This window comes from Chiloscyllium punctatum, chromosome 19, assembly GCF_047496795.1.
Source record: "Chiloscyllium punctatum isolate Juve2018m chromosome 19, sChiPun1.3, whole genome shotgun sequence".
NCBI lineage: Eukaryota > Metazoa > Chordata > Chondrichthyes > Orectolobiformes > Hemiscylliidae > Chiloscyllium > Chiloscyllium punctatum.
Window position 1 is genome coordinate 53,996,988 of NC_092757.1, and position 27,968 is coordinate 54,024,955.

At 40.8% G+C, this 27,968-nt stretch overlaps 1 protein-coding gene across 1 annotated transcript in view; it reads right to left on the minus strand.

Moving 5' to 3' along the window:
* Positions 1 to 1,208: 1,208 nt before the first annotated feature.
* The window catches only part of LOC140491192 (E3 ubiquitin-protein ligase TRIM50-like), a 32,639-nt gene continuing 5,879 nt past the window's right edge, over positions 1,209 to 27,968 (minus strand). The window contains exons 2-6 of the mRNA XM_072589171.1: positions 22,799 to 22,894; positions 19,680 to 19,910; positions 17,347 to 17,369; positions 8,039 to 8,163; positions 1,209 to 2,884 (exon numbers count right to left, since the gene is read on the minus strand). Coding sequence (XP_072445272.1) covers positions 2,340 to 2,884; positions 8,039 to 8,163; positions 17,347 to 17,369; positions 19,680 to 19,910; positions 22,799 to 22,894 — 1,020 coding nt within the window. The 3' untranslated portion in view covers positions 1,209 to 2,339. The remainder of the gene's footprint in view (positions 2,885 to 8,038; positions 8,164 to 17,346; positions 17,370 to 19,679; positions 19,911 to 22,798; positions 22,895 to 27,968) is intronic.

Below are 27,968 nucleotides of genomic sequence, written 5' to 3' on the forward strand. Positions count from 1 at the left end.
GACGCTAAGAAAGATCCGATTGAAATATGGTAAAATGCAATAGAGTACCCATGCCTTCGGCAACATACACGAAAAATGCTTTCTTGCTTTTCAACCACTTATTGCTGCGAATCTACATTCTCCTACTTAACCAAACTCAAGATGCCCTTAAGGTCACAAATGATGGATACCCATCTAGAGGATCAGCTAAAACTGCAGACTTCCATGCTGCAACCGAATATTCAAATGCTTTCCTACAAAAAGCAGTCACAACAAAGTCATTAAAAGGTTAGTTAACTTTAGAATTAACATTTTTTTCTTTTTTTAGTAAATTAGTACATAGTAGTTAGGTCTTTACAAAATAATGTGAATTTTGAAGAATATATAATTGAAGTTTCTTGGATGTGGCCTTATTAGATTACAACTAACATCATGCGGCCTTCCAACATGAAAAGGTTCCCCACCTCTGCTCTAGTCTTTGGTGTGGGGGAGGGTGTTGGCATAATTTGCCTAGCCCTGGTACATGGATTTGAAGACAGGACCAGCAAAAACCTTATAGATCAGGTTAGCCACCTAATTCACTAATGCTTCCTCGTGATTCTGCATGAAGTGCAGTAAGTGTGGGCAATGGCTACCTGCCCACCAGATAAATGACGTTGGGGCAAGTTGTTGACACCATCACCAGGTGATCTTCCTTGATTGGTCTGGATGTTGGCAGCCTCTTGGAGTCATCTTCCCAGAGGCAGGCCCGGCCCTTTGTCACTGAAACCATGACTCTACCAGAAAAATGAAATGGCCACAGCCTTGATCACAATCGTTCCCATGACCCTACGAGCTGTGTGCATGGTGTTTTCTCAAGTATTAAATTGAGCATGCTCATCATTTCCATTGTGAAGCTTCCTTGTGGTTTCCTTCCTGTCACATATGCGTGAACCTCTTGCAATGGGGGTGCCATCCATCCAGTGCTCCAGGCTCTCCCACTGGGGTTTCCTGCTTTGGGAGACTGTCCACCATCTTGAATTAGACTGCCACACACGGGTGGCCTGTTAATTAAATGGTGCCAATATTTTTACAATGCATTCTATTCCGAACAAAGTCATGAGCGCTACCAACTGAACCTGTTCTATTTTCCCACGATTCACTAATCTGCACTGTGCGTTCTGAAGAGTACAACAGGTTAAAACAGTACAAAGTGCTATTGTAGTTCAATTATACTTGCAGTCATTCATTTTATTAATTTTTTTTGTTACTTGCCTTTATAAGGCAGTAGAGTAGCAGTTTAAGAATCTTTGGTGCTCTTCTAAATTATTACAATTTTTCATACAGGTTTTATTTGCTTTGTACAGCAGATTGGAAGGACATTGTTCAGCAAAAGTGTAAGCCTGTATACAAATAAATATTTTTGCCTTCGATACTGATCGAGAATATACTCTTGAAAGAGCAGTGGAACATATTTAATAATAATTTTCAAATGTAAATTGGATATCGACATTTCTGATCAAGCTGTTCAGACTTGTTATTACATACTTCTGGAGCTGACGGGACTTGAACCTAAGCCCAAAGGTAGGTTACACTACCACTGCACCATAAGAGCCCTCTGCAAACTGGATATACCTGTAGGGGAGAAAATTGTAAGTTTATAGGGAGAAGGTAGGAAATTGGGACAAATTGGAAAGCTCTTTCAAGGAATCAGCACAAGTAAAATGGGCTAATGTGCTCTTTCTGTGCGGTAAGATTTTATGTTATCTTTCTAGGCTTCTATAATGTATCATAAATGTGTTGCAACCAAGCATTTCTGTCACATTCTTGTCACCAAACACATGTTACATCCAGATTTAATTAAAAAACAGAAAATAGTCTTGTGATACAAACAATTCTTTGTTACAAATTGAAACAATCTGAAAAATAGAAAACCAAACCCTTCTTAGTTCTTTTCACCTTAAGGGAGAAATTTGCCAACAATTATTTGTTCTCTTTGTCACTAGCATTCTCTGAGCTTTTGAACACTTTATTACAATCACCCCACACAGATCAGTAAACTTAAAAGGTACAGGCCCAAAAAAAATAGATCCGTTTACAGTTAAACATAGCAACTGTGCTAATAGTTTGAAAAGGAGGCTCTCAAGAATTAAATATTGCCTTTCATTGGGCGCGACATGTGACAAAATCAGGTGGCAGTAACTATGACATGAAAGCAGCTGTCATGTTATCATAAAGAAAGTTCAGAGAATCCAGGATCACTGCCTCTGAGCTCGAAAGTCTGAGTTCAAGTCCAACCTGCCCGAGAGTTGATTAAAAGTAATTTTTATCATAAAGTTACATGCGACCCATGATGCACCTTGCTGTGAGATTGGGATTGTTTATACACGACAAAGTGTGATAGGGGCTAAGTCACTTCTGTCCATGCAGCAAAGGTCAAAAATTGGATAAATCTTCCCCTGAAAGTCTGCATCGAACGTATAGATCAAGCTCAGCTCATCAGGATTATCCACATTGTAGAAGGAGAGACGCTTTCCTTCATAATCCAGGAAGATGCCAATCTTCCGTGGCCTCACAAAGAGTGTAAGTTGGACTTTGGGATTCTTGTATGCCTCATAAATTTTTCCTTCCTTCACTCCGATCATCCAGACTCCATTCTCGGGAGTCTTATTCAGCTTTCCTTTGCGGCCTGTAGTTCCTTTGATGACACCGAGACGCCACTTCATCTTCTCGTTGACAATCACTTGCCAGTAGTGCTTGCCTGAGGAAAAGCCTTTGTTGGCGAGGATGCAGGTATTGTAGTCAAATCGTTCCTGTACTAATGACAAGCGCTTGAGGTATGTTCCACATTCTACCCTGGTGCTTCCGTTGGTTATGATCAGAAGTGGGTGCGCAGTGCTGGGATCCAATTTTAATTCCTCTGGGTCTGAAAAAAAATAGAAAAAACATTCTACATGGGGAAAAGGTCTAGCCTGGAGATAAATATGCAATTCTAGATTGCATTTTATCGATTTACACTTTACTGTAAATATCACACAACAATACCCATCTCATTGAATATGCTACAATGAGGTAGATGCAGACCAATTGTCTTATTTTAAAAATTAATTTTTGAAATACAGCTGGCAAGACCACCATTTATTCCCATCCTAGTCACACTTGAGATCGTGGTTGGGTGGGGGGTCATTCTCTTGAACTGCTACAGAAATTAGGAAGGCAAATATCATATTGGCTATTATTACAAGAGGCTTGAAGTTCCAGAATAAAGAGGCCTTGGTACAGTGTACATGACTTTGTTGCGACCCCAGCTGTAATATTTTGTGCTGTTTTGGTCTCCACTTAAGGAAGGTTTTACTTGCTTTGAAGACATTATAACAAAGACTGGTTCTTGGAATGAAAGAGTTGTTGTTATATCAGGCTGCATAAATTGGAACTGTACTCTCTAGAGTTTAGAAGAATGAGAGGTGATCTCATTGAATAGAAGTTTCTATGTCACCAATTACAGCACCAACTTAGATGCAAAATACCTAGGCACAACCTTCTTTTGTTACAAGATTTATTATAGAAATAAAATGTCCAGTGTTACAGAAAAGACTACAGTACAACAGGCCACGCTGGCACTTAGCTTCCAGTCTGCACTGGGCCCTGGCTCCACACCGTGCCAGTGACACACCACATTGGGAGACGGCTATGGGAGGCCAGAAGGTCGCCATGCTGGGAGGCTGCGATGGTTAGCCAATGTGCAGGCTAGGAGGTCGCCATGCCATGCCGCATGGCCACTACACCAGGTCAGAAAGTCGCCATGCCAACACTGGGAAGCCGCTGCGGGATGCTGGGAGGATACCATGACATGGTGGGAGGCCACTGTGGAAAGCCAGGAGGCTGCTACAGGAGGCCAGGAGACCATTGCATCAGGTTGGGAGACTGGTAGGAGAGGCCGCAGCGCCAGGCCAGGAATTGATGCTTGCCGGAGTCCGACAGTCGTCGATCGCTAAAGGCCGGGAGTCAAAGCGAAGAAAATAAGAAGAAAAAAGAAACAGTACATGGAAGGAAAAGAGAAGAGAAAGAAAAGAAGAGCAGATGAGCTTTAGCTGGAGCATCTTGCAACAGAAACATACAAGATTCTGAAAGGGCAGACACGGAGAGGTTGTTTCTTATATCTGGGAAATCTAGAACATGAGGACAGAATGTTCAGCATAACAGGTTGATCAGTTGAGGAGAAAAAAAACTTCACGCAAGAGTGCTGTGAATCTTTGGGATTGTCTGCCCAGGGTGTAACTGCTGCTGCATCAACAGCATAATTAGGGCTGGGATAGATGGATATTTCAAACTCCAATATCACAGGATATGGGCAACATGAAACTGAGGCAGAATATCAGACTTGACATAGAGTCATAGAGATGTACAGCATGTACAGACCCTTCAGTCCAACCCGTCTATGCCAGCCAGATATCCCAATCCAATCTAATCCCACCTGCCAGCACCCGGCCCATATCCCTCCAAACCCTTCCTATTCACATACCCATCCAATTGCCTCTTAAATGTTGCAATTGTACCAGCCTCCACCACTTCCTCTGGCTGCTCATTCCATACACGTACCACCCACTGCGTGAAAACATTGCCCCTTAGGTCTCTTTTATATCTTTCCCCTCTCACCCTAAACCTATGCCCTCTAGTTCTGGACTCCCCAACCCCAGGGAAAAGACTTTGTCTATTTATCCTATCCATGCCCCTCCTAATTTTGTAAACCTCTATAAGGTCACCCCTCAGCCTCCGACGCTCCAGGGAAAACAGCCCCAGCCTGTTCAGCCTCCCCCTATAGCTCAAATTCTCCAACCCTGGCAACATCCTTGTAAATCTTTTCTGAACCCTTTCAAGTTTCACAACATCTTTCCGATAGGAAGGAGACCAGAATTGCACGCAATGTTGAATGCTGGAGCATGATCATGCAGCCTATGGTCTATTCTTGTTCCTATTAGATCATGTTATGACAGGCCATCTTCAATGCTGTTATGAGAAAGTTCTTAGGTTCCAATATACCATTTGCAAGATGTGCTGCAGAAATTCACCAAAGGTCCTTAGACAGCACCTTCAAAATTCACAACCACTTCCATCTAGAAGGACAAGGGCAGCATATACATTGGAATACCACCATCTTCAAGTTCCTCTCCAAGACATTCTGACTTGGAAATATATCACTATTCTTTCACTTGCTGCTTAGTCGAAATGCTGGGATTCTTTTACTAACAACATTGTGGATCTACCTAAAGCACACAGACTACAGCAGTTCAAGAAAGCAGCCCAGCACCACCTTCTCAAAGGCAATGAGGGATGGGCAATAGACGCTGCCTCAAACCACAAGAGAATAAAACAAAATAGACACAATAGTTAATGGGTGGATTGCAATAGATTTCCACATCAGGTTGATGCATGTTTTGAAGGGGAATGTGATGGTGTTCATTTGGACTTGCTGCCCTTAACCTTCTAAGTGGTGGAAGCCACAGGTGGGATGTGCTATCAAATGGACTTTGGTAAGTTGTTTCATATATTCTGTAAATGATACACACAGCAGTCACAGTGTGTCAGTATTGAAGAGAGTGGATGGGGTGTCATAGAGTCAATAATTCTGATTGCTTTCTTCTGATTGGCATTGAGTTTGTTGGAAGAGCTACAAAACTAAACATAATGATAAAAACAATGACTGCAGATGCCGGAAACCAGATTCTGTATTAGTGGTGCTGGAAAAGCACAGCAGTTCAGGCAGCAACCGAGGAGCAGTAAAATTGATGTTTTGGGCAAAAGCCTTCCCTTCAGGCTCTCTGCCTTTATTCCTGATGAAGGGCTTTTGGCCGAAACGTCGATTTTACTGCTCCTCGGATGCTGCCTGAATTGCTGTGCTTTTCCAGCACCACTAATCCAAAACTAAACATAATGTCACGTCTTCACCCCTATTCCACTGGGATTTCGTAGTGCTTACTAACCTACAGCCTGCTGTTATACTCATAACTGCTACCTTATTTTCTTCAGCAGGATGTCCAACCATGTGTAGAATGTATCTGGAATTCCCCAAGTCAGGGAAGGGAAACATTTGATTTGATTTGATATATTTATTGACTTTAATTATTTATTCTCACGTATATTTTGTTACAAAATACAGCGAAAGGTGTTGTATAGTGTCACCACTCTCCGGTGACATCTGAAAACACAGAAAAATAAACCAAAACATAGAATATAAAGGCAGAAAATGAAGAAATAACGAATGTTCAACTTTACAGTCCTTCTTGTTCAGTGCTCTGTCGTAGACCACGGGCCTGGTGGCCAGATAGAAGTTGCCTTTGTGGAGCTGCCATCACTCAAATGAATGTCGCCACACTTTGGCGCCATCTTGCCTCCACCGACACCCTCGCCAATGCAGACACCACCAATGGCGCTGGGTCCTGCTGTAGGATTGTGGAGGACGCCCAAATTCGCTTCTACTGCCACCTCGATGCAACTGCTCTGGATGCAGACATCGCTGAGAACCCAAACCCACCTCTGCCACAGCAGCCATTATTGCCTCATTAATGCAGAAAGCTGCCGTGAACCCAAAGTTGCATCTGACACTATTGCCTTGAGTCCGTGCTGTTGGGCCTAGTTGAGTCTGTTGATGCCATCACTTCGACCGAGCTCTTCAGCAAGAAGTAAGAGAAACCAAAGAGACAAAGAGAAAAAAAAATGAGAAAAGAGAGAAAAAAAGAAACAAAAAGAATAGTGAAGTGGACAGGCTTAGAGGTCCTACTCTATCACCATCCTACCAGACATAAGAAACTGTCTAAATTCCAGTTCCCACTGGGGACTCTGAGAGGAGAGGGAAACACATCAGGACTTCAGTCCTCATCTGAGGTAAAATAAAATGCACATTCATGTCATGAAAACCTCTTTGTGCTGACTCAATTTTGGAATGAGTTTGGAACATGCCAGTTCCAAGTAAGCATAAGAGAGTGAAGTAAATCTGTTCTCAATTCCGAACGGATCTGGTTAGTTCAGTTACTGTGACAACAACTATGTAGATTGCAACATCACAGAGACACACCCCTTAAAATGTCTGGATGGTAGTGGCTAAAGTTAAGCAGGTTCAATTTGTGTTTTGCCTTCCTATTCAACAGCACTGCACAAGTCCATATACAGATACACAATGTGGTGTTATGATTTTTTTCATTTAAGAGACCAAAAGCAACAGGAGTAGAAATCGGTCATTCAGCCCACTGAGTCTGTTTTGCAATTCAGTGACATCATGGCTAATCTGATAATCCTCAATTCCACCTTCCTGGCTTTTCCCGTGACCCTTAATCCCCTTACCCTTCCCCTGATTAAAATCACGATGCAGTCTGCATTGCCCTCTGTGATAAAGAATTCCACAGATTCACTACACTCTGAGAAAGAAATTCCTCCTCACCTCTCTCTTAAATATTCTTTCGGTTAAATTTGCTTTGGGATAGGGCTGACAATGGCAAAGAGAGACTTATTTCTCTTCAGCCCAAGAATCTGAGTCATCCCCCTGAACCATTGTAATCCTAGTGCTGAAGGGGTCTCCATATTGCTTTCAGGAATTAAATTTTGGCACAGCAGTGATAAAAGAAAAAAATTGTGGACACAGAGATTATTAAATGGGCAGTAACTCCTTTTTCCAAATTGACATGTTTTGCACTGTGTTACAGGTACTCCCTATGTGTCTGAGTCAGAGGGATGTGTGAATTACATATTCCATATTTCAGTATAGAAGCATTTATTCAATGCTACAGCCATTATTTATGTTAACACTACTTAATCTTTTCACCTTGTTCTCTTATTCTTTCAGGAGATAATTTTGATTATAAACTAACACAAACATATTTTCTGATAAATAACTTAATCTGTACTTAATACTTGTAACAGCAACAAATATACTTAGTAACAATCTCTATTCATGTTCACCTGGATCATACATTAATGCCATTATTCACACTTAGCTATGAGGAGACAATTCTTTTATATAATTCCCCTTGCTCACACAATCCCTTAAATCGATTCATCTGACATTGAGTTCACCATTCAAACCCACCTGGTAAAATCCTCTTTTGCAGTTTTTTCCAGACGGTCAGTTTGATATCATCATCTCTAAAGCCAGGTTTGAAGGAGATGGTGCTGATGGCTTTGTTGGACTGTGGTTGTGTCTCCAGTTTGCAACTAAAAGAATCATAAATGGATTAATTGCTCAAAGTCATACAGCCGTGTAAGTTTGTGAAGTTTCATGCCTTCCCAAAAAAGTTTTAAAACAGACCTGAAGGGCAATGTTTTCACACACAAATTGGTTCATATGTGAAATGAACCACCAGAGTAAATGGTAGATGCACAGTTACAGCATTTAAAAGACATTTGGACAGGGACATGAATAGGAAAGGTTTAGAGGGATATGAGCCAAATACAGGTAAATGAGACAGGTTTAATTTGGAAAATTTGGTTGGCATGGATGAGTTGAACTGAAGGGTCTATTTCTATGCTGTATTACTCTATGAAATCTTTTGATTAACAAGGATATATATATGTTCTTCTTCAAAAAGTAAAAAATAAATAATTATTCATAGAGTAATACAGCACCTATCACTGAGATTTTGGGGAACTGGGCTGAGCAATCAATGGTTTAATTTCTGGGATCTAGATTCAAATCCAGCCCAGCTTGATAAAGCAGTAATGTCTTCTGCCCTGCTGTCTGTGAGGTATTGTGTGAGGTAGTGTTGGGTAGTCTCAGTACAGTTGAAATTGGCATGAAAACGAAATCAGAAATTGCTGGAGAAACACAGCAGGTCTGACAGCGTCTGTGGAAAGAGAAACAGAGTTAACATATTGAGACCAATGACCCTTCAAAGGGTCTTCAGCAATGCCTGTTTTTGTATCAGATCTTCTTTGTTTGATTAAAATCAGCATGGCCTGACAAGACACAAGTCCAATTCAACAGATGGATCTGTTTTAGTTGAAACTGGAAGATTGAGGGAATTGGTGCAAATCGAGGATGCTCTTCTGAGACATATTATCAGAAAAGACTGAATTGAAACTTTATATCTGAAAGTGTTATACTAAGCAAGAAATGTTTGATCCTGACAATGAGTTTCTTAAGTGTTTCATTTCAACACAGTTAATTTTATCTCTATAATGGTGGCCACAATTGTTCTTTAAAAGGTGGCTTTAGATGCTGATAAAAGCCCCTTTTGCCTCTGCTGGATCTATCAATTCAAATCCCATGTCATTGACTGTCTTGTCAAATGTGTAGTCAATTCAATTTTCATTGACGCTAAACTTTGTTTTAATTCATGGTTGAGTATTCATTTTCTATTAATCCACGTTTAAAATCTTCTAACTGCCCCCTCCATTCTTTCAGTCACATTCCAAACCAATTTACCAATAATTGGCAACAATTGTCCATCGTAAATTGAAAGGCTCAGACAACATCTCTGAGCAAGGAATCCCAGGTTCAAATCCCACCTGTTCCAGAGATGTGTAATAAAATGTCTGAACAGATCGAGTAGGAAGTATCTTCAAGACCATAAGACATAGCATCAGGAGGCCATTCAACCCATCAAGTTTGCTCTGCCATTCAATGAGATCATGGCTGATTGGATAATCCTCAAGTCCACTTTCCTGCCTTTTCCCCTAATACTTTACTGATTACACCTAGCAGGGTCTGCTTAACCTTTTCATTGCTTATGTACTTCAATATGCATTTTGCATTTTCCAATCCAATATAATTTTTGCTGATGCAGCTACTCTATCCCGTACCAACAATGCTAACCCACCATCCCTTACTTTGTGGCTTTTATTTTGAGAAGTCACATGCCCCTGAATATTTAGTTCCCAGCTTTGATCTCCTCATCAATGTCTCCATAATAGTTATGAGATCCCACCTGTCAACCTATATTTGTGCTGTTAGTTCACTTATTTTGGTTTGGAATCCACTTTTCTCTGTTCTAGTGAAAAAAAAGTCCTAAATGTTCAAAGTCTTCTTTACTGACTTAATATTAATTTGAGCACTCATGAATCAATCCTGCACCTCTCCTGTAGCTCTAACATCCTTTTTACAATATAATGCCTGAAACTATTCTAACTCTGGCTAAACCAATGAACAAATTCAACACTGTTTCCATGTTGCAAATACCAAAATGGATTTGTCCTCCTGTATATACTTTAGACTGAGTGTGTCCAACGATGGCGTGCAGGCCAGATACAAACTTTTCATAAAGCCCCATGTCTGCTTTACTGGGAGACATGAGGTTTGCATAATTAATCATCACATACCCTTACACAAGCAGGAGCACAGACCAAGAAACAAGATGATGTGAAGTGCAAGTTTTTTAAAGAATTTTCCTTTCGTTTTATTTATTTGAAGCCAGTGTTTCAAATTCAGGTAAGTTGAAGTGTAAGATTTTGCAAGGAGCCATTCCTCCAATCTGGGTCAGCATGGTGGCTCAGTGGTTAGCACTATTGCCTCACAGCGGTAGGGATCTGGGTTTGATTCCAGCCTTGAGTGAGTGTCTGTGTGGAGTTTACACATTCTCCCTGTGCCTGAGTGGGTTTCCTCTGGATGATGGCCATTCTAAATTGTCCGTAGTATGCAGGGATGTTAGCCATGGGACATGCAGGGTTATGGGGACAGGGTTCGAGGATGGGGTGTGGGATACTCTTCGGAAGGTTGGCGCAGTTTCTTTCCACATGGTGGGCTTTCTATAATGTGTTCTGTATGTGTTTCACCCTTACTGAGCCAATCAGCAACAAGAGTGGGAGAGAACTAATCTGTGATCGGAAGGGCCGCTAGCAGCCTGGCATTGGACCCTTGGCAGTGAGTGTGGAGATTGGGAAACTCTAACCTGGGGAGGAGGGGAAGGTGATGAGAGTTGCAGCACGATGAGAGGGTAAGGAAAGTCAAATTGGCAAAGGAGACTGCAAGTCCGGCTGCGACACTGAGGATGGAAATGACCAGCTGCTGGTTGCTCTTATTCATTATATTATTCATTCATTATATAAAAAAATCATTTTTTACCAAATTTCATTGAAGTGTCTCAAGAAAGAAAAACTTTCATATCAATATGAAATAGAAATTTCCTCGTAAATACTCTTCCTCTCTCTATCTCTGCCTCTTAACCAAAAAGGCAAAAAAAATCAGCTTTATTATTAGGTTTTGCTGCTTGGTACTTTTAATGGCCATTTCTATTAATGATGCATTTAATTGATCAATTTATTGCTTTTGATTTTTTTTTGATGAAGTCTATGTTTAATGTTGTAGTAACCCTTCTCTTTCTGAAATGTGTTCACCAGTCCCCACAAGGAAGAGAAAAATGACATGTCCTCCCACAGTGTATTGTAGATGGTCAAGGGTGTATTGCACACAAAGCACAGAGTCATATGAGTAAAGTCACTGAACTGGAAATTATAACCACCCATTACTAAGTAAATACTATAATAATTTATTAACTGAGGCAACAATCTTATTTATGTGAAAAACTATTTGCTCTGTTTGATTTATTTGCACTTGACTTAGTTGAAGTGCATGAGTAACACTTATCGTGAATTAGATAATGACTTGTGTAAACACTAAGGTGATAAGAATCATGAGCAATGTAACACAACCGAGTGAGCCTGACACAAAGAGATTCGCACCCACACACATTGCACGAAAGAAAATGCTTCCAATCTCCGAGTTTGATGCCCTCCCCTATCTAGCGGTCACCCCTTTTAAAATTAGCACATAATCTTATTTAATCATTTCTCACACTAGTGTTCATTCACACACATGAGTACCTATTTTAATCTTAGTAACTGAAAGATAAAATATCTCAGGACATGCGCTGAAACATGAGAGATACTTATAACTCAGTCTGTTAGCAGGAAACAGACACATTCACTTACTATACATTGCATGGTTTTCCACTATGGGGTTTCATTAATTCAGTTGTTTGACAACCTCTAATTCCAGGTTTCTATTCTTGTTAGAGATCATTCAGGGTTTTAAAGTTATTAATCTAAATTTTCAAACTGCTTTGGTGTATACAATAAAATCCGTAGGACATAGGTCAGTAAGCAGACCATTCAGTTCCATCACTGAATGAGACCATGATTGATCTGCTAATCTTCAACTCTTACTTTATTCCCATAACACTTGATTTCTTTATCAACTTCAGTTTTGAGATACTTAATGATTCAGCCTCAACAGCCCTTTGCTGTAAAGAATTACGACATGTGTAAACATTGAGATGATAAGAATCATCAGCAGTATAACACAACAGAGTGAGTCTAATACAAAGAGATTCACACCCACACATCAAAAGAAGAAATTCCTCCCCAACTCTGTCTTCAACGTGTGACCCTTATTCTAAGATTACGACCTCTGGTCCTCGACTCTATGTCCGAGGGAGCCTTGATGAACAAAGAGACTTTGGAGTGCAGGTTCATAGCTCCTTGAAAGTGGAGTCACAGGTAGATAGGATAGTGAAGAAGGCGTTTGGTATGCTTTCCTTTATTGGTCAGAGTATTGAGTACAGGAGTTGGGAGGTCATGTTGCGGCTGTACAGGGCATTGGTTAGGCCACTGTTGGAATATTGCATGCAATTCTGTTCTCCTTCTTACCAGAAAGATGTTGTGAAACTTGAAAGGGTTCAGAAAAGATTTACAAGGATGTTGCCAGGGTTGGAGGATTTGACCTATAGGGAGAGGCTGAACAGGCTGGGGCTGTTTTCCCTGGAGCGTCGGAGGCTGAGGGGTGACCTTATAGAGGTTTACAAAATTATGAGGGGCATGGATAGGATAAATAAACAAAGTCTTTTCCCTGGAGTGGGGAAATCCAGAACTAGAGTGCATAGGTTTAGGGTGAAAGGAGAAAGATATAAAAGAGACCTAAGGGGCAACTTTTTCACACAGAAGGTGGTACATGTATGGAATGAGCTGCCAGAAGAAGTGGTGAAGCCTGGTACAATTGCAACATTTAAAAGGCATTTGGATGGGTATATGAATAGAAAGGGTTTGGAGGGATATGGGCCGGGTGCTGGCTGGTGGGACTAGACTGGGTTGAAATATCTGGTTGGCATGGACGGGTTGGACTGAAGGGTCTGTTTCCATGCTGTACTTCTCTATGACTATGACTCCCACAACAGGAAACTTCTTTTCCACATCAACCCTGTCAGGTCCACTAAGAATCTTCTATGCTTTAATAAAGTCCCCTCTCATTCTTTGAAACTCCAGTGAGTCCAGTCCCAATCTACTCAACTTCTTATAAGACAGTCCCTCCATACCTGTGATCAGCCGGATGAACCTTCTCTCGACTGCCTCCAGTGCATATATATCGTTCCTTAGAAAAAGAGAATATAAGAACATAAGAACTAGGCCGTCTGGCCCATCGAGCCTGCTCCACCATTCAATAAGATCATGGCTGATTATTTTACGGACTTAAGTCCACTTATCTGCCCACTCACCATAACCTTTAATTCCTTTACTATTCAAAAATCTATCTATCTTTGTCTTAAAAACATTCAATGAGTCAGCCTCAGTTGCTTCACTGGACAGCAAGTTCCACAGATTTCCAACCCTTCTAGTGAAGATGGGCCGGATGAAGTTCTCCTCAACTCAGTCCCAAATCTGCTTCCCTTTATTTTGAGGCTATGTTCCATAGTTCTAGTCTCACCCGCCAGTAGAAACAACCTCGCTGCTTTTATCTTATGTATTCCCTTCAAAATGTTATACGTCTCTATTAAGAACCCCTCCTCATTCTTCTGAATTCCAATGAGTCAAAACTATTCATAGTATTTTCCTGGTGTGCTTTGATTAGTGCCTCGTACAGTTATAGTAAAAACCTCTCCATTTTGTATACTCCATTCCCTCTGAAACATAGGCCAATTTTCCATTTGCCTTATCTACTGCCCTCTGAACTTGTAAGTGACCTTTTTTATTTATGTATGAAAACTCCCAAATCCCTCCGTTCTGCAGCTTTCTGCAGTCTTTCTCTGTTTAAATAATAGCTCTTCTAGTCTTCCTGCCAACACTCATAACCTCACATTTTCCCACATTAATTAAAGGTTATGGTGAGTGGGCGGATAAGTGGACTTAAGTCCGTAAAATAATCAGCCATGATCTTATTGAATGGTGGAGCAGGCTCGATGGGCCAGACGGCCTAGTTGTTATGTTCTTATATTCTCTTTATCTGTCAAGTTTTTGCCCTCTTCTTAACTTCTCTAAATCTTCCTGGAGACTCTCCGTATGAGCCTCACCAGTTAGCTTTCCACCTATTTTTGTGTTATCTGCAAACTTCGTTATAGTACATTCACTTTTCTCATCCAAGTCATGAATTTGTATTGATAAGTAATTGTGGCCCCAGCACTGATCCCTGCGGCACTCACTAGTTGTAAGTTTGTATCCTAAAAATGTCAATCCCTCCATCTCAATTCTATTAACCTTCCAGCATAGGAAAAAGTCGGCTAGTCATTACTTAGATTAGATTACTTACAGTGTGGAAACAGGCCCTTCGGCCCAACAAATCCACACCGACCCTCTGAAGAGCAACCTACCCAGACCCCTACACCTAACATTACAGGCCATTTAGCATGGCCAATTCACCTAACCTGCAGTTTTTTGGACTGTGGGATGAAACCAGAGCATCCGGAGGAGAATGGACAAACTCCACATAGACAGTTGCCTGAGGTGGGAATTGAACCCGGGTCTCTGGCGCTGTGAGGCAGCAGTGCTAACCACTGTGCCACCGTGCCGCCCACGAGCTGCTAGTAATGCAAGAAATTAAAACTTGAAATTAAGGAAAACCATATCTTTCATCAAGGAATTTGGAATGCATATGGAATACAATCAGTGAGGGAAGGATTTTTATAAGGTGGGCAGAATGGTCTGTGCCTGTGCTTCATTCTTTATTCATTCATGAGATGTGGACGTTGCTGGTGAGATATTTACTGCCCATCACTAATTGCCCTTGATCTGAGTAACTTACTCAGCTATTCAGAGGATAGTTAAGCATCAATCACATTGCTGTGGGTCTGGAGTCATGTGCAGACCAACTTGGATAAGGATGATAGGTTTCATTCCCTAATAGCCATTAGTGAACACAGATGGTTTTTTAAAACAATAATTGATGATGGTTGATATGGTCACAATAAATTCCAGATTTATTAACTGAATTCAAATTTCACTAATTGTTAGTCCAGTGACATTACCACCACACATCATCTTCCTCTTTGCAAGCATTAAATCAATTACCCAGTAATGTAGATCTTCCACAAAGATAATGAATTATTAATAATGCCAGATCTAGTTGAATAGGGAGCAGGTACAGTGGGCCGAATGGCCAACTCCTGCTTCTATTTCCTAATCTATTACACACAGCCAGGGTAAAGGAGAGAAGACACGTGGACCTGCAATATGTTAATCCAGGTAGCCAGCATAGAGGGCAGGAGAGCCTTCGCACAAGCAGTGCTCAAAGGTGTTTCGATTGGGAGGCACTTGTCCATAAAGGGCCCTGAAGGACAGTCTCAAACAAAATGAGCACTGACAGGGAGGACACAATTATTTTTTTTAAGAAGACCAATGTGTGTGTGTGCGCATGTGTAGGAGAGTGATCCTGTTCATTATGAGTCTCATCAGGCCATTTGAGTAATGAAGTCATCACTGACAAGCCCCATTATGTCCTCTACCAGTGGCCACACTTTCTCCCCAGGAAGGGTCACAAGATGATGATCAGGAATCAAAGAGTCATACACCAGGGCAACAGTCCCTTTGGCCCACCATGTCTATGCCTACCACTAACACCAAACTACATTAATCCCATTTACCTGCACTTGGTCCACAGCCAGTTTTGCCCTAGCATTTTAAGTACTCATTCACATGTTTCTTGAATGCTGTAAGAATTCTGATCTCCAATACCCTCTCAGGTAGCACGTTCCATATTTCCACCATGCCCTTTTATAGCCAGAACTGATTAAAGAACATGCTCCTCACTTTAAATGTACGCTTTCTGGTTTTAGACATGTCTGCATTCAGGAAGAGATTCTGATGATTTACTCTGTCTATGCCTCCCATAATTTTGTATATCTCAGTCAGATCCCACCTCAGGGAAAGAAAACATATCAAACTAATCCAGTCTCTATGGATAACTGAGACTTTTCATCTGAAGGAACATCCTGGTGCATCTCCTCTGAACCTTCTCCTGTGCAATCAATTGTGTGGCAATCAGAATTGCATAGAGTATTCCTTGAATGGCCCAACCAATGTTTTATAAACTTGTAACATGATTCCTTGCTCCGATATTCTATGCCCTGTCTAATGAAGGGAAACACCTTGTATGACTTCTTCACCACCCTATGTACCTGAAGGGATCTATGGGCTTCTACAATAATGTCCCTTTGTTTGTCAGTACTCCTTAGGGAGCTACCATTCATTGTGTATTTCTGTTCCTTGTTAGACCTCCCAAAATGCACCACCTTGAAGTTATCAGGATTAAATTCCAATCGCCATTGCTCTGCCCAATTTACCAGCTGATCAATATCAGACTGTAGCCTGAGACCATCCTCCTCAATATCAACACCACCAATTTTTGTGTTAACTTTAAACTTACTAATTATACCATCTTACATTCACATCCAAGTCATTAATGCACATAACAAACAGAAAAGGTCCCTGCATTGATCCTCGTGCTCCCGAGGCTTCCAGTTACAAAGACAACCCTCCATCCTCACCCTTTACCTCCTATTTGTAAGCCAATTTTGGACCCAGTTTGTCAACTTGCCTTGGACGCTATGGGCTCTTACCTTTGGACCAGCCTTCCATATGAAATCTTGTCAAAAGTCTTACTGAGATCCATGTGAAAAACAATCAACTGCTCTACCCTCATCAATATACTTAGTCACCTTTTCAAAAAAATTAAATTGAATTAGTCAAACTGGTTTTCCCTCCAACAAATCCATGTAGACTATCCTTGACTGATCTCTACCTTTCCCTGACCTTTAGAATTTTTTCCAATAATTTCCCTCCACTGACGGCAAACTAACTAGTCTGTAATTACCTGGCCTTGATCTGCTGTGCTTTTTGAACAAGGGAATAAGATTCTTTACTAATTTTATTCGGTGCTACCTATCTGAAGGGTAGTAAAGACATCTTTGGGCTGAATCATCTCTGAGCTGCCTGGGCTAGCAATCACAGCTCCTAGCCTGTGTAATGTCCTGCTGTACCTCACACCATTCTTTCCCAACAAACATCAAGGGGTTTGATACATTTCAGGGAAAATCAACAAAAACCTAAGATTAGGAAGAAACAAAATAGTCAAAAAGTCTTTTTCTTCATTGCCTCAGCACCCAATAAAATAATAGAGAAGCTGCAGATTACACTTACCTTGAGACAATTGAACTGTACTTCTGAAAAGTGTATAGAAGAAAAAATTAAAAGATTTAACAGAGGTAAATACAGAAAAAAATTAGAATTTAACACTCATCTATCTTAACTGTAGATCACACCTCCACATTTTGAAGCCACACACCCTTCAAATCTGAGATGGCTGTGGGAAATTTGTTATTAACTGCTGGTGATAGTATTCTGAACAGTCTCAGAGTCTACACTGGGCTGAATTTTATCAGTTGTGTCAAAATCCCAGTGTTGGCTCCAGTTCTGGTCTGGAACCCAGAAGTAGTTGCTAAGTTTTCTCATGCTTTATGGGATTGTCCTTTATCCTGACGGACCCATCTCCCTTAAGGAGCACTCTTAGTTCTAAATTTCTAGAACAGTCTGTGGGAGTCTGAGATTCTTGATTCAGTGATTTGATCAGTAGAGAGATGATAGTGTCGTAAGTCAAACGTTGTCAATTTTGATAGGATTAAACCCACACCCACCAGAACACCACCTTCATTCCTCCCCCACTGTCACCCTCACCAGAAAACCCCACCCCAACTGCCTCCATTCAATTTGTCACAAGTACTCCCAACATCCAGGTCCCATGGGTGAAGAAACCCTTATTTTATTTCAAAGATGTTTGTTACTCTGGTAGACTTGACCAATTATTGGTCGCAATCTTAGAAACATAGGATCTGAGTAGGCTATTCAGTCCACTGAGCATGTCCTGCCATTCAATATAATCATGACTGATCTTCCCAATTGGTGGCCAGTTATGGAGTCAGATACAGGTGCCCAGTCCAATTTGTCATGGTGGTGGACTGAAGAAGAAAGGGCCTAATAGGAGGACCAGCAGTGAACAGCAGGTCACCATTTGGTGAGATGTGCATTGGTGGAGTGGTAGGAAGAGACGTGGAGCTTACATCAAAATGGAAGAGCTCATGAATATCTCCTTTCTCGGCTGTGATAAAGGGAGACTATGAGGACCTCAAGGTGGAAGGATGCCTGTAACTGCTCCTGGGCGCCTGAGAGCCTGATGGCTCTCCCTATGCCACTACTCACATCTCCAGCTCAGACTGCTGAAATGGGCTCTCTCCTTTGGAAATTGGAACTACGTGGGTACTTAAATTGGTTATCTGCCCCTGGGGTATTAGGTTTCAGGTTTCAACAGATCTGTCAATCAGTATATTATTTTGTCAATCAATATATTTACATTATATCATTGATATAAAAATAAGCACATGAGGATTCTGGAACAAATTGACTTTACAATGTGATTGGAAAGCTCTACAATGCCATGCTGGACATAATAATTGGTGATGGTGCTGGATCACCGATTACAAAGGGCATCAACCAAAGCTCTCTACTCATCCTCTGCTTCTTCACTTTGTTTATTTTCCAGCCAAACTGGTTAATTGCACAGCAGATACACCTAACAAGGGGTGTCTAGACTGGGTAGCTGTCTCAATAAATAGTCAAGATTACACATATTCTATGATTTTCCAGACATTATCCATTAAGTTAGAGAGGACAATACCTGAATTAACCTGGTGCCTATTTGGATGGCGAGCTTTCATGCTGACAGGAGAGTTTTGAAAGTCATGTATGTGTTGAACATTAAACTGAAACCAATTTCTAGTCAATCAGTTTTCAAGGTCAACCATAATGATGTACCAAATTGCATCAGATCAGCCTTAGAATGAAGTCAATATCACTGAAGGGTACAATTAAGTTAAACACTGTGGGGTTATATACTCTCACTAGGTTTCCCCCATCCTTAACCAGGAAAACTGAGGTCACCATGGCATTCAAATTTAAGATGAAGTAATACATCAAAAACCAGAGATTTATATGATTAAAATCAAACTAATTTTGCAATTATCAATTACCCCTTCCCGTAACTACAAGGTTGTTTCATTCAGTAATGCTGAGTTAAATGTAATCATTCCATCAGTGAAGTGTGAATTTCCAGTATATTCTTCATCTTCAGCTCTCAGTTGCTCAGGAATAAGAAAATGGAACGGATGCATCAAACCAAGATCTGACAACATAGAGTACGCTTCTACTAAGTTTGGTTTGCATAGTTTCTCTTGGTCCTTTATAATTTGATTTTGTATAACCCAAGGGATCATAAGAATGACATTTGAGGATGGGATTAAAATTGGTAGACATTTGAGTTGGATATCCAACATTATACCTGCACCCAAATCTTTCCATAAATCTTTTGAAGTTTCTTTGCTGCTTCTTTCTTTCTAAAACTCAATGCATTCCTATCACTCATTTATCTCTTTTGCTATCTCTTAACCAAACAATAATTTGAGACAATTAATTGTACTTACTTGTATGAAATCTAAGTGATTTTCGTTGCTTAGTTTCATCAATGAAGCCTCAGCTTCAGCAAACTGCTTTAAAGATTTGGACATCTCTTCCAACTGTTCATCAATTGATTCAATGGCAGAAGTACATTTTAATTGTATGGTCTCGATGATATTGGCCTCTTCATCATCAACAAAACTCCTGAGCTCCTGGAATTCCTTCTGAATTACCAATTTAAAGACGTCAGATTCATTCTGGGAAAATAAAGATCGCATAAAACTTGGGCCAGTGGGCCGAGGAGTAGCAGATGGAGTTTAATTTGGATAAATGAGAGGTATTGCATTTTGGAAAGGCAAATCAGGGCAGGACTTATACACTTAATAGTAAGGCCTGGGGGAGTGTTGATGAACAAAGAGACCTCAGAGTGCAGATTCATAGCTCCTTGAAAGTGGAGTCGCAGGTAGATAGGATAGTGAAGAAGGCGTTTGGTATGCTTTATTGGTCAGAGCATTGAGTACAGGAGTTGGGAGGTCATATTGCTGCTGGACAGGACATTGGTTAGGCCTCTTTTGGAATATTGTATGCAGTTCTGGTCTCCTTCCTATCCGAAGGATGTTGTAAAACTTGAAAGGGTTAAGAAAAGAATTACAAGGCTATTGCCAGGGTTGGGAGTTTGAGCTGTAGGGAGAGGCTGAATAGGCTGGGGCTGTTTTCACTGGATCATAGGAGGCTGAGGGGTGACCTTTATAGGCATTATAAAATCATGAGGGACATGGATAGGATAAATAGACAAGGTCTTTTCCCTGGGTTGGGGGAGTTCAGAACTAGACAGCATAGATTTAGGGTGAGAGGGGAAAAATCTAAAAGTGATCTAATGGGAAACATTTTCACACAAAGAGTGTTGTGTGTAGGAATGAGCTGCCACAGGAAGTGGTGGAGGCTGGTACAATTACTACATTTAAACGGCATCTGGGTGGATATATGAATAGGAAGGGTTTAAAGGGATATGGACCAAGTGCTGGCAAATGGGACGAGATAAATTTAGGACATCTGGTCTGCATGGGCAAGTTGGACCAAATGGTCTGTTTTGTGCTGTGTATCTCTGTGATTCTATGACTCTATGTGATTCTCCCAAGGGAAAACTGAAAGAAATACTAGGAGTAGAAAAAGATGGAATGTTAGTGGAGAGAATATGGAGCATCCAGATTACAATTTAGGACAACAGACCCTAGCAAGAATATCAGAGAGTTCCTGACCTAGAAACATTAGAAACAGGAGCAGATCATTCTGCCCATCAAGCCTATTCCACACTCCAGGAAGATCATGGCAGGCCTTCCAGCTCAGTTACAATTTCCTGCTCTAACACACTAAAACAGACAAGGAATTGGTCATTACGAAGGAATAAATGAACTCTGGAGAGATCACATTAGTTTAGACAGAGGTGAATTTGTTGAAATTTTCAAAAGGTGATGTGAAACAGACTCAACAACTGCAGACAAAATGCCAACTTAAGGGCTCCATCTCTCCACAGCAGGAATTCATCCAGCAGTGGGCTGCGGTTGCCACTAGGAAGACCTAGAAGTATTCAGAGGGAGTGGAGTGGAGTGCTTTATTCAAAAGCAGTCAGTGCCTGGCGAAAGGGCACAATTTCCATTAAAATCAGTCCACGGTATCAGATAAGGTGAATTATGGAAAAGGACCGAAATGATGATACATTACAAAATGACCCTCATGTTATCAAAAAGACATAGTTGATTGCTTTCTGAAAGGATTGCTTTGTGTGTTGCATGAGAGTGGAAGAACAAGGTGGGAAAAGTGAGGTAAGACAATAAACAAGTATTATGCTGCTGGAAAAGCACAGCCAGTCAGACAGCATCTGAGAAGCAGGAGAATTGACGTTTCAGGCATAAGCCCTTCATCAGGATGAAGGGCTTATGCCTGAGATGTTGATTTTCCTGCTCCTCAGATGCTGTCTGACTGGCTGTGCTTTTCCAGCACCACACTCTTCAACTCTTATCTCCAGCATCTGCAGTCCGTACTTTCTCCTAATAAACGAGTATTGTCTGGAGAAATAAACTTGTTTTATCTGGGCCTTCAAATTAGATATTGTCAAGGATGAAGATATTGCATGTCAAAAGGGGCACAGGAAAGACTTTGCAACTTATCTTGCTGTCTGAAAAATGAATACTTTGCAAATGACTAATCCCTCAAATTCCACCACAAGTTCTGTCTTGCCTGGGAAATGTTGAATGCTCATGAAGCTCGTAGCACATAATCATCATTAAGAGTTGTTCTTAGGACTAAAGAATTATATATACTATTGCAGCATCAGAATCAAACATATTTCTCATTGAATGTGCACAGCTGAATCTCTCACACTACAATGAAAGCCAAAATTGGATATGAACATAAATTTTTCCTTGTGAAAAGTACTCCTAGTAATGGTGTAATAGATGACAGCTTATCAGTTTTCAGTTCCCAGTTCCCCCTACTTTAAATGTGGATTGATCCACTGCAGCAGTGACTCAGGGTTCTGAAAGTCCACTCTATCAGAGGAACTAAGCCAGAAGATTCTGGAAGGAATCTTAACATTCTGGACATTTTGTTATTTAGGAAAGAAAATCAAGTGTCCAAGTTGAGCATTCGCAGTGTAAATTATTCTGCTGTATTGCTTTTATATTTGTATTATTATGCATTTTCATTAAACTTGGCATGTGTTTTAGCCTGAAAAATACATAATCTTGAATGTGATGTTTGCTATCGTATGGATAGGACATGAAAATATGGTGGGGAACATCCAAATAATTTAGCAAAGGGTTCTTCCTAATCCTGTAGCTTTCCTCTCTCATTCAGAGATTGTACAATTGTATGATTTGCTGATTTTAAAAGGTTCAGGTTTTTCTGTAGTCTAATAGCTACATGTGGACTACAGTAGTCTGCTACTCCCATCACATAATTATTGAAGAACATATTTCAGAACACATTGTCTGGGATATCAGTCAGACCTGCCCCTAAACCTGCAATTTATGGACTATTTATCCATTCATATCAAACTTTATTTCAAAGAGGAACATTGCTGAGATGATCTCTTCGAAAAGTATGCGCTGGACCTTGTAAACAATCTCCAGTACTACAAACTCACAATGATACGTGTCTTGTTGTGTATCAGCTTGTTCATTTGCCCCTCCATGCTGTTCTTTTGGGTCTGAACTCCTGTTATGTGCAAAGCAAGTTGTTCCTGTAAGGAAATGTAATATTAATTAGGCTGCCGCTAATGTTTCTTGATATGACCAATATAAAGATTCAGTGTGAGGAATTCTCTCCTGTGACAAATTTCCTTAGTATATCATATTCATATCACCCATGAATTTCTGGCAATCATTCTCACATCTGATGTTTGTAGAGATTTATAACCACCATAAGGGCAAAACTGGTGGGATTACATTTCAAGCTCAGGTTGTGTATGAAATGACTTCAGAATCCAAAGAAGTGCAACTTGTTGCTACAAGTGGTGGTCTTACACTTTTATTGTGCAATATACCAGCACTGGATGGTATCATGTAAAGTTCAAGGGCAATCAAGACATGTTTTCTCTCTGTCCTAACCTACTTAAGTACAATTTGGGTGATAGTGGAGAGTTGCTTTTCAGACTGGAGGCCTGTGACCAGTGTGTGCCACAAGGATCAGTGGTTGGTCTACTGCTTTTTGTCATTCATAAGGAGGTATAGTTAGTAAGCTTGCAGATGACACCAAAATTTGAGATGTGATGGACAGCAAAGAAGGTTACCTCACAGTACAACGGGATCCTGACCAGATAGGCCAATGGGCCGAGGAGTGGCAGGTAGAGTTTACTTTAGATAAATGTGAGGTGCTGTATTTTGGAAAAGCAAATCAGGGCAGAACTTATCTACTTAATGGTAAGGCCCTGGAGAGTATTGCTAAATAAAAAGACCTTGGAGTACAGGTTCATTGTTCCTTGAAAGTGGAGGTTGGTGAAGAAGATGTTTGGCATACTTTCCTTTCCAGAGAATTAAGTATAGGACTTGGGAGGTCATATTGTGGCTGTACAGGACATTGGTTAGGCCGCTTTTGGAATATTGTGTGCAATTCTGGTCTCCCTCCTATCAGAAGGATGCTGTAAAACTTGAAAGGGTTCAGAAAAGATTTGCAAGGATGTTGCCAGAGTTGGAGGGCTTGAGCCAATGGAAGGGGTTGAATAGGCTGGGACTGTTTTTCCTGGAAGCTATCAGTGACCTTACAGAGGTTTATAAAATCACGAGGTGCATGGATAGGGTAAACAGACTAGTTGTGATTCTCTTTGCTAGCAAACAGGAAGGGGCAGGTTGTCTAACCAGTCTGACTTCAGTGAACTTCCTGCAGACTATATTATTGAACTTCTTTGGGAATACTGCTGAAAGCCTTCTCAAAAGTGCTTGAAATTTTAATACCACGGGTGGGATAAGAAATGGTTATTGCTGCTCCAAGAATCAGACTCACAGAGTCTTGATAACAAAACAGAATTTTACTTCCAATGATATGACAAAATCTACTGAGATAGAACTAGTTATCCATTCTACCATAATTAAATTCTGATTTCATTTGGATCTTAACAATCTTTAAGATCTTGTGCCTCTGTCAGAAACAATGGCATCTCCTGAAGATTGGCATAAGCAATGACCAGTGTTATTAATGCAATGGCCATGAAATATTACATTATTACAGCTCCATCTAAATAAGGCCATATCTGAGCTGGGACGTCTGGTGGAAGTGATGCCAGAAAATGTGGCTAGCTCTATAATAATTAAGGATCCTGTATTCCGGGGGTCTCGTTCATTCCCACCTTCCCATCAAGTATCCTGCTAGCCCATTGGAAAGGAAAATCCTGTTTACTGTCTAATCTCGCTGACAATCTGAAGAAGACTACTTAAAGCTGAGCGTAAATACAGCATTGTAAGTATAAATGCTTAAAGTGCTTCTTTCAAATGCCATTGCTAATTTAAAATAGGAAATAACCCAAAACAAGGGAACATCACTGATCGCAATTTCAGGCCTGAAATTCAGTTTGTGAGTGAATCCAATTATTCTCTGGAGAATTTAAATTAATTAGACTAGATTAATGAACAAATATTTCCTAATAGGCTAATTTTCCAAACTCTTTGAAATGCAAATCCAAGTATAACATTTCGTAAGTGAGTAAGTGAGTGTATGAAAATATACTAATGACTTGTAAAGACTTAACCAGTGAGACATACAGGTCCAGTTCATTCACTTTCTTAGGTAACACCAGAACAGCACTCCATAGGTAGATAAACACACATTACTATTTACTGATTATACAAACTAAACAGTTTCAGAAAAATAATACGACCTTTCCACAACAGAAAATACCCGCAATCTTTCATTGCCATCAACCTGAGATACAGAAGGTTGAGACAGAAACAGGCTGTTACAGCCGAGTTTGGAGGATGACCAGATTCTTTTCCTTGTCCCACTTCCCCATTGGTCATAACAAAGTTTGCATTTGAAAAAGGAGGATATTGGCAGCTATACATAAGACTCTGAATAGCTCCGTATCAGATTCACACCAGCCAGGCTCCTTTAGTAACAAGTACAGAATCTACACCTGTCTAGATGAGAGCAGGTCCTCCAACATTCAAGAAGCTTGACATTATTAGGAATGAGATTACGCATTAATTGGAAATGCATGGTAAACTAGGACAGAGTCAATATGGCTTAGTCAAGGGAAGGTCATGCCTGAAAACTCTGTTCGAATTTTTTGAGGAGGTAGACAAAGGAAAGTTAGTCAAAGTCATTTGACAAGTTACCACGCAGGAGGCTGCTAAATTAGATAAGAGCCCATGGTGTTAGAGGCAAGGTACTGGCATGGATAGAGGATTGACTGATTGGCAGAAGGCAGAGAGTAGGGATAAAGGGATCTTTTTCAAATTGGTAGCCGCTGACTAATAGAGTTTCACAGGGGTCAGTACTGGGACCACAACTATTCACATTATACATTAGCAATCTGGATGAAGGAAATTAGGGCATTGTTGCTACATTTGCTGATGACACAAAGACAACTGGAGAGACAGATAGTGTTGAGGAAGTGGGGAGGCTCCAGAAGGATTTGGACAGACTAGGAGAGTGGGCAAAGAAATGATATATGGAATACAATGTGGCAAAATGTGAGGTTATGCACCTTTGTGGGAAGAATAGAGTTGTCGACTATTTTCTGAATGGGAAGATAATTCGGAAATCTGAAGCAAAAAAGACTTGGTAGTCCTAGTTCAGATTTCTCTTAAGATTAACATGCAGGTTCAGTTGGCAGTTAAGGAAGGCAAATGTTAGCATTCATTTCAAGAGGGCGAAAATACAACAGCAGGCATGTATTGCTGAGGCTGTATAAGGCTCTGGTCAGACAGCATTTCGAATATTGAGAGCAGTTTTGGGTCCCATATCTAAGGAAGAATGTACTGGCATTGGAAGGGGTCCAGAGGAGTTTAACAAGAATAATCCCAAGGGTGAAGGGCCTGGCATATGAGGAGTGGTTGAGGACTCTGGGTTGGTACTTGATGGAGTTTAGAAGGATGATGGAGGCGATCTCATTGAAATTTAAAGAATACTGAGAGACTGGATAGAGTGGATGTGGAGAAGATATTTCTATTAGTAGGATAGACTGGGACCCGAGAGCTCAGCCTCAGAATGAAGGGACAACCCTTTAGAACTGAGATGAGGGGGATTTCTTCAGCCAGAGGATGGTTAATCTGTGGAATTTATTGGCGCACAGGGCTGTGGAGGCCAAGTCATTGAGTCTATTTTAGTCAGAGATAGATAGGTTCTTGATTAGTAAGGGGATCAAGGGTTATGGGGAGAAAGCAGGACAACATATCAGTTATGATTGAATGGCATAAAAGACTCAATTGCCCAAATTCTGCTCCTATACTGTATGGTCTAATAGTGCTGTAGAAATTCACCAATTCCTTAGATAGCACCTCCAAACGCACAACCACTACTATCTAGAAGGACAGCAGGGACATGGGAACATCACCATCTGTAGGTCTCCTTCCAAGCCACTCACCATCCCATTCCTTTAGTGTCGCTGGGTCAAAATTCTGCAATTCCTTCCCTAATGGCATTGTAAGTGGATCTACACTATAGACTGCAGCAATTCAAGAAGGCAACTCTGCACCACTTTCTCAAGACCTAGCCAACTATGTCCACATCCCACAAATGAATTTTTAAAAACTCGAGCACAGATTATTAGGGGCATAATTTTCTGTTCTCCAGATCAGCGTAGAAAATATTGAAAAATGTGGGACCACAAAGAAAATTTTTAAAAATCAGAATTTCCACATTGAGGAGAAAATCAGAAATTGTTTTCTCAATGTTTAAACAGCAAGGTCAGAATCTCGCTAATGAATGGTGACTGTCTTGTTTCCATTGATGCTTTTCAAATCAACAGCCCAACTCACTGTTATTTCCCATCATGTAAGTCAGGGCAGTTACCAAGCAGCAACAACTTGATGCTTGCACCTCCGGGCCTTCATCTAACTCTGTCTTCATCACAACACCTTGCATGTTCCTTGGACACCATGCTCTTCCATCCTTCATCCACCCAGGTCAATGACTATAAACCAACAGCCTTACCTTGTCATTGTGGATGCTTATGGACCAACTCAGACACCAATTCAGCTCTTTAGGACTTCACTTTGGAACTCTGGGAACACGTACAATTTGCATGTTTCTGACAGATTGCTTTGCATGTAGGGACATCTCATGCAGCTACACAGGACTCATCTAATGGCTCTTAGTTTACATTCACTTACTCACTCTGTGCTTACTTGGAGGCTGTTGGCCTTTACGACTTGCTTTGCTTTTTAGCCAGAGGGAGAGGCAGGCAGCTTGTCATGGTTTGAATAGTCACGTGAATGGACATATTGCTGCACAGTACCATACTCCATCAATTTCACACCTCCAATATGTGCCAAAAGTTATGCGGCCTAATACTGGCATGAGCTTTAATCAAACAGCCATTTGTGAAAGTCAAAGGAGGCCAGTCCTTAATGGGATCAAGGGAGAACCATGGTTAGTCAGAGGGCATCATTACAGCTCATCCAATTTCAGTCCAGGAGGTTGGTGACGGTCACTCCTGGAAGGTCAAGTGCCACCTGTCCAGGGATTACAAGTGGGTCAATTGGAGTGCTGTCATTAGTTCAAGGCATAGACCAACTTTCCTGCAATGAGATAAAGGGAGAGATTGAGTGTGTTGGAAGTAGTTGGAAGAGCAGTCAGTGATGATGCAGAAGTCGGAGAGG